This window comes from Dromaius novaehollandiae, unplaced genomic scaffold (assembly GCF_036370855.1).
Source record: "Dromaius novaehollandiae isolate bDroNov1 unplaced genomic scaffold, bDroNov1.hap1 HAP1_SCAFFOLD_27, whole genome shotgun sequence".
In the NCBI taxonomy this organism is placed as follows: Eukaryota; Metazoa; Chordata; class Aves; order Casuariiformes; family Dromaiidae; genus Dromaius; species Dromaius novaehollandiae.
Genome location: NW_026991415.1, coordinates 6635606 through 6643475, shown reverse-complemented (window position 1 = coordinate 6643475; position 7870 = coordinate 6635606). Strand labels below are relative to the sequence as shown.

At 53.0% G+C, this 7870-nt stretch overlaps 1 protein-coding gene across 1 annotated transcript; it reads left to right on the top strand.

Annotated features, from left to right (window-relative positions):
• Positions 1-3087: 3087 nt before the first annotated feature.
• On the top strand, positions 3088-4023 carry LOC135326375 (olfactory receptor 14A16-like). The gene has a single exon (XM_064504257.1). It carries the CDS (start codon positions 3088-3090, stop codon positions 4021-4023), a length of 936 nt encoding a protein of 311 aa, XP_064360327.1.
• The last annotated feature ends 3847 nt before the right edge of the window (positions 4024-7870 follow it).

The window sequence follows — 7870 nt, the reverse complement described above, 5'->3', positions numbered from 1 at the left end:
CCTGGACCACCTCTGTCTCTTCAAATGTCACCAAGGGTTCGCGTGCGAGCAACTGCCTGCCACCCTCCACCTCCAGTGATTATAATGGTAGGATCTTGTGTGCAGACATCTGTGTTGTGCGCACTTCAGCTTGGGCAAGGGGAATCCCACCTCGTGTGTGTTTGTGGAGTTCATGGGAGTTTGCTGAATCCCACTCCAGACCAGGGGGTTTTCACCTGGCATGAAATGCCCAGACTGACTCATTTGAATCAATACCTGAACCCTGGGTAAATGACCTCCCTTCTTGTCCCTGTCTATGTGTCCTGCCTAGTTAAGAGACTGGAACAGGGCCTTCCAGAGGGGGACATTTAAACCTCTTGTAGATAACCCTCCTCTGATGAGACAAATTACAGTCCTGGAATCAGTGTCTCTTCAGTGTTTAGAGAGGGACCGTCAGTGATTATTTTAGTCTACTTTAGTGAGCATTTCCCAGGAGGAGGAGTACAAAGGACAAATAAAATCCCACCTTCAGCTGGGCCACTGATCCCAAGTGGGGCCGGGCTAACAAAAAACAGGAGGAGTTCATGGCAGCTTGGCAGCACTGAGACAGCTGTGTGCAGGAGCAGCTCCTCTGCAAAGAGCAGCAGGGCTGCTGACATGAGACAGGAGAGAGAAGTGAAAGGCAATCTGGAGTGGGAGGACAGAGGAGAGCTCACTGTGGAAGAAACCTTCACAGCCCTTGACACAGTAAGTCTGTGGCTGCAGGGCAATGCTACGGAGGTTCCTGGAAGGGTCTTCTAAACCCATCCCATCCCATGGCTGTCTTTTTAAGGATCCCACTCAGAGGAGGATGAGATGCTTCAGAGCAGGGATTCCCAGCCACACCGTCACAGGGACAGGGCAGCCTGCTACCTTTCTCCCAGGGATGGTGCAGGGGTGTGAAGCCGGGGTGTGCCCTGTCTGCCCGGGGCTGTAATTCAGAAGGACACTGGTCCCTGTGCCCCAGCGTGCTGTGTGCTGGGGCAGTGACTCTGCTGCCTGCAAGGGTCAGCACTCAGCCTGCCCAGGAAACTTCCCACTGTGCTGTGGGGAGAAGCACTGGTTGGGAGGAGTGCCCCTCATCAGGACAGGTTCATTCTCCTGTTGAGAGGGTGCTGCCTGGTTCAGGGCTGCTCACAGCTCTAGCTTATGCACAGGACATTTCTGAGGAGTCTTTTTAGAGGAAAGTGAAGAAAAGGCTACTTGAAAGGGAAGAAGCTTTCCTTCTGCTGTCTGCACTTTCAATTTCCAGATTTTGGCAGGGAGAAAAAAGCTTTGGTAAGGAATTGCAACTCCCAAACCTTCCCTCTCAGGGATCAGTAGGTGTGAGAAACCTCAGTAAGCTGCTTCACTCCCACCTCTGCCTAAAGACAGCACCAGCATCACCTTCTCTGCGCTAGTCAAGGTTTGTGTCACCTACTTCTTAGGACCTGCAAACACAGAGGTGCCCCTGGCCTGTGCCCTGTCCCGGAAGGTTTCAGTAGGGCAGAACTGAGAACACAGAGGATGACCGGGAAAAGATGTTGGGACAGAGAAAGAGCTTCCAGCAGGGACTGCTCCAGGCAGCAGAGATGTGCAGGGAATGAGAGGGAACTGCTAACAGAAGCATTGTTGGAGGATGGATTTGGGCAAGTCATGGTCAGTCCCTCTGATACAGACTCTTCCTCTGAGCAAGCCCCTCATGTCTTTTCTTCTACCCAGCAGAGCCTCTGCCCTGACAGCCATGGAGTCCAGGGCATGAGCTGCCTCCTCGGCAGCCAGACCTCTGGCAGAGGAGAGGGGCATCTCTCCTGCCACAAAGGGAGTGATTGCCCTGCAATGTCACTGTCTGTGAGGCAGCATGCCCAGCTGGGTAAGGTAAAGGCTTTTCCGAGCGCCCGTCTGTCTCTCTCTCCTTGCCTCCCTTGGCAGCAGGATCATCGTGTTGCTCCTTGTTTCCCCTCCTGTCCATGCTGCTCCTGTTTTTCTCTCAGGCTCCCTGGGGTCGGGGTTTTCAGCTGCAGTTCTGACACCAATGCTGCAAGCTGTGCAAGAGAGGGGTCTGCATGGGAGTGATGTTGCCCCAGCCCACTTTTGACCAGTGTGGCTCCAGGAAATGCAGTCCGTGGGGTTGGGAATTGAGCTGACTGTCCCTTAAGCAGAGCCCATCCTCAGTCCTAACAGGCCTTTGACTGTTTCCCTGTGGTGTCCTGCCAGGCTGCGAGCTGCCCTCCAGGAAGGCACAGATGTCTCATAGCATCGCTGTGATATCTGTGACACTGTGAAGAAGCTGCAGAGATGTGAAGAGCATGGAAATGGTGGTGGGAGATTGTAAATGGGCAGCTGAAAAGAGCCCTGTGTATCTTTGGCTAGAAGGGGAGTGTGGAGACCTCCCTCTGGTGCCTGGAGAAAGGGAGAGAAATTTGGAGATTTGCACTTTGAAAGTGGAGTCCTCTGCTCTCAGCAGTGGCTGGTTTCTTTTTAGGGCAACATATGAGAGTGATCATCCTCCAGCTCAAAGTGGTGTGAGTACAGGACAGCTGGGAACAAGGCTGATGGACAGACAAGCTATCCTCACTCTACCAAGTGGCAGTGAATCTTTTTTTTTCCAAGACTCACAATAGAAATGCTGAGAATTTCTGCATTTGAGGAACACTACCCAGAGGTGACAAGGACATCTAAAAGAAAGTAAACATTATTAAACATTCTGTAAAACTCAGTTCCTCAACTCTCCTTCCTTAGAGCAGGTAGTGAAAACACTGAAAAGCCCTTCCACGAGATGAATAGATTTTATTTGACAGAAATTATGAGTGCCAGAGCTGTTTACCCATGTTCCCATGTTGCCACTACTGTCCAGAAGGACTGACTCCTCTGCAGCCCGTGGGCAGAGGCTTCTGCTCCTCACAGCACACTCAGCCAGCACAGAGCAGAGCTCAAGCAAGGTACCTGCCCAATGATCCTCCCCAAAAGAGAGAGAGGCAATGTGGTGTTTTCAAAGAGAAATGTTACTTTTTTTTTCCTTGGAACATCTCTCCTAACTTGTTAATGTCTTTTCCTCCTTAGACAGTCCCCTCTGCCCAGAGGGACCAAATGGCCAATGGCAGCTACTTCAACGAGTTCCTCCTCCTGGCATTTGCGGACAAACGGGAGCTGCAGCTTTTGCACTTCTCACTCTTCCTGGGCATCTACCTGGCTGCCTTCCTGGCCAACGGCCTCATCATCACAGCCATAGCCTGTGACCACCACCTCCACACCCCCATGTACTTCTTCCTCCTCAACCTCTCCCTCCTCGACCTTGGCTCCATCTCCACCACTGTCCCCAAATCCATGGCCAATTCCCTGTGGGACACCAGGGACATTTCCTACTCAGGATGTGCTGCCCAGGTCTTTTTCGTCTTTTTCTTATGTTCAGCAGAGTGTTCTCTCCTCACAGTCATGGCCTATGACCGCTACGTTGCCATCTGCAGACCCCTGCACTACAGGACCCTCATGGACAGCAGAGCTTGTGTCCAAATGGCAGCAGCTGCCTGGGGCAGTAGTTTTCTCAGTGCTCTCCTGCACACTGCTAACACATTTTCAATACCACTCTGCCAAGGCGATGTTGTGCAGCAGTTCTTCTGTGAAATTCCCCAGATCCTCAAGCTCTCCTGCTCAGACTCCTACCTCAGGGAAGTTGGGCTTCTTGTGGTTAGTGGCTGTTTAAGCTTTGGGTGTTTCATTTTCATTGTGGTGTCCTACGTGCAGATCTTCACTGCTGTGCTGAGGATCCCCTCTGAGCAGGGCCAGCACAAAGCCTTTTCCATGTGCCTCCCGCACCTGGCTGTGGTCTCCCTGTTTCTCAGCACTGGCACGTTTGCCTACCTGAAGCCCCCCTCCCTCTCCTCCCCAGCTCTGGATCTGGTGGTGGCTGTTCTGTACGCGGTGGTGCCTCCAGCAGTGAACCCCCTCATCTACAGCATGAGGAACAAGGAGCTCAAGGATGCCCTGAGGAAATTCATCCAATGGGTACAACGTCAGTGCCAATAACTGTCCCACATTCATTCACTCGCCAGGACATCTGCCATCAAGGCTGTGTTGTGCATTTCTTTCTTTCTTACTTTTCTCTTTTACATCCATGTTAAAAAGCAAACAAAAATATCCGGTTTATGTCCCGTTTCCTCAGGAATCTCTCATTTGAATCTGACCCAGAAACCATGCTGAAGTAGGAAGGCAAACTTCCCTCCTCCTCAGCAGAGGTGGGGGAACCAACACTCTGAATGGGGAAACCTTGTTCTGAGAAACTACTGTATTCAAATTGACATGTCTCCTCTCTGGCTCTCTGTCCTCACTTCCTCTGCCTAGTCTGTCTTTACAGAGGTCTCATGGCCGTTCTGGTCCCCCAGGGAAGTATCCTGGGGCATCTTGCCAAGCACATCCTCAATTAGCTGAAATCGGCTCTCCTGCAGCTCTGGGCTGTGCTTCAGCTTTTTGTCTTACTTCTCCACCACCTCATGATCAGTGCAGCCATGGCTGCCCTCAGCCTTTACATCCACATCTAGTTCTGTTGTGCTTGTTGCCTCACTGATCACCCGTGCCAAGAAATTGTCCTCAGCACTCTGCAGGAATCTCCTGGGCTGCTTGTGCCCAGGCCCACTGCCCTTCCAGCAGATTTCAGGGGGGTAAAACTACTCTGTGAGAACCAGGATGTGTGACCATGAGGCTTCCCCCAACTGCCTGCACAAGGTTTCAGCTACTTCCCTTCCCTCCTCAGGCAGCCATTAGCAAACACTCCCAGAATGTCACCCAGACTGCTGTGTCCTCTTGTCCTTCCTACAAGGTCTCCACTGGCTCATCACCTGCTCCAAGGCAAAGCCCTGTGCACTCCAGCCACCCCTTTGCACAGAGCACACCTGCACCTCCTCACCACCCCAGCCTGCCTTCCCCAGGAGCCCAGTTTCATCCTGCCATGTGAGCTGTCCCACCATGTGTGTGTAATTCCACGGAGACAGGGGAGAGGGAGGTGCCAGTAAAGGGACATGGATGGGATCCTGAATGTGGGGCCCAGAAGCATGGACAACTCCGATAAAGAGCAGGAGAGAACAAGATAGAAGTGACACATCTACAGCTTTGCTGGTGAGGTCACTTCTTGTACAGGAACCTCACGGGCTGTGTGCTCGTAGGAGCCATTTTGAGGTCAAGAAGAGAATCACACCACCACTCATCCTAGCAGAGATGATATACGGGCAGGTGGATGGGGAGAGGTGGGAAAAGGGGACATGGCTGCAGTGTTGACTGTGAGGTCACTTCCTCTGCAGCAGCCTGATTGGCCCTCAGCAGATGTGCTGGCCAGCAGGCTTTGTGATGTCACCCAGTGCCTCAGAGAGCCCACCCAGCAGCAATGACAGCCCTGGGGAGGGGAGGGGATGATGCAGGTGAGAGGGACCCATCTGGGTGCTGACTGTGAGGGCACCTCTGCTGCAGCCACCACACCAGCCCATGGCTGAAGGCAGGCAGGCATGGCTCATGGCCACTCGGCTCAGGACTAACCCTCTGGAGTGGACCTGACACCAGGAAGTGCACAGCTCCTCCCCTAGGTCTTCTCTGAGCCCAGCATGCTGCCCCCGTGTCCCAGAGACACCGTGGACATTATCTGGAGGCTTCCTTTGGCAGCTCAACCTTCCCAAAGCAGCACATGATGGATTATTACCAGCCAGAAGGCTTTTTTATACTGTGCTACCAAGAAGGAGTCATCCTGCAGGCTCCAATGTGCAGTTTGATGATGGGTGGGTGAGCTGAACTGTGCAAGGCCTCCTGGGACAGCCCAGGGCCACTCTAGAAGGCACTGACCCTCACTTGCTTTTATCCACACCTCACTGCCAAGAGGGCACCTTTGTCCAAAGTAGCCTCAGATCCACACTTGGGATGTCATCTCACAGGGGGTTCACTTGCAAAGAAGAGTTCATGAATGAGCTAAGACCCAGGCTGTGCCCGAGCTGATCAGGCAGGAGCTTCAGAACCTGCAGGCCTCAACCAGCCCAGTGACACACTGCAAAACGTGCTCAGCTGAGTTGGACACCTGAACTGTCAGGTCAGAAATGACTGCCTTAGAGCAGAGAGGAGCACATGGAAACATGAGGAACATAATTCTGAGGGGCCTTGCAAGTTATCTGCACAAAACAACTTCAGCTTTGCAAGCTGATTCTCAGCTATGACCCCTGAAGTATTTCCTGCAGACTTTCAGGCAAGTGCTTGAGCATCACGACTCACTGTAGTCACTGCGCATCTGGGAGAAGTGTTTTTAAAGGCCTATTATTTTCTGAAGAAATACTTTGTCTTTGGAAGTTTCCTTATTTTGCCCTCTTTAATGGCTAATGACTGTGGCACTGCTCCACTCATTGGCACCTGGAATTTTCAGGGCTGCAGGGAGACTACCCCATCAGGGGCTCAGAGAGGAGGAGTCAGGGGTGGGGAGGGAAGAGGTCACAATGCAAAAGCTCCAAGACTTTCTCCTCAAAAAATGAGGCAAAACTCTAAAAGCGCTCAGGTAGGAAACTCCAAGGGTCAAGTGCTTCCAGCACACAGGGTCCACAAGGCCTGCCCAAAAGCTGGCAGCCTCCTTGGAGGAGGGCTGTGCTCACCATCACTCCCTTGGCTCCAGCTACTCGCAGCAATGCTTCTAGAGCTAAGTGGGGCTCCTCACACCCACCCAAAGCTCAGGCAAAAAACAGCACCTTGCCTGTGTCAGCACCTAGTAACACCAAACCTAGCAGACCCATGCCTGCACGTGGGCTGCTCTCTCATTTCCCTGCTGCAGCACAGGAAGGTCACACTACAGCAGGACAGTGGAAGAACTTGCAGAGACTGCAACTGCAAGGAAGAGAGACCTGGGCTGTGCATCTGTTGCAGAGCACCCTTGCCTTGATTTGCCTATTCAAAGGGACTAGTTGTCTAGGGGATTGCGCACAGGAAGGCATCATCCTCCCTTCAGAGTCATCTCCCAAGAACATACCTGCCTGTCGCAAAAGACCATCTCTCCACAAGGCCTTCACTCCTCCAAAGAGCTGCCAGCATGCTAATGCCCAGCTGGCAATGAGCAACTCCCATGGCCTTTTCCTCCCGCAGCAAACTGCTGCAGGGGAAAGCTCTCACTAGGAAAAGCAAACGAAAGGAAAGGAGGGTAAAAGCAGGCTTGGTTTGCATCTCAGAGCAAGGAGAAACACTCCCTGGCCTTTAGTCTGGATCCTGCTTGCAGATCCTGGCAAGAGCTGAGGAAACTCAAGGCCTGAACCTCAGTGCACAGAAGGCAGCAGGCTGCCAGCATCCCTGGCTCTGGCCACCAGGGCAGCCTGGGCCCTGCGAGCCAAGTCACCTCCTCACCTCCAAGGGCTCCCCAGCTCCCCAGCCTGGCGGCACTCCCCACGCACAGCACTGCTCTCTCCAGACACCTCTTCCTGCACGCAGCAGGAACCAGATCTGGGACCATCGTCTGTCCCCACCACAAGGTACCCCACCACTGCGACACCCCAAACCCCCACCCCTTGCCCCACAGAGGGTTGCCTGCCAACATGCAGCTATACATCATGGAAAGAGGGCACATGACCACACATGGCAGCAGCCAGGGCACCCACAAGGGCCCCAAACACACAAGGACCAAATCTTTAGCCTTCCATTTGCTTCTAGTCCTCTGGAGGCTTGGAACAGGCACTTCCTCTGAACAGCCAGTCACTGCCTTGGGCCTGGTCACTTCCCACCTCCAGGAATCAAGCAACAGAGATATCCTTCAGATCTGGGAGAAAAATCTCAGAAGCTGCCTGGTGTTTTCCTGGGGCAGAATTTTCTGTAGCGCACACACACTGGAAATCAGAGATTACTTCTGTCAACACTCACACCTGCT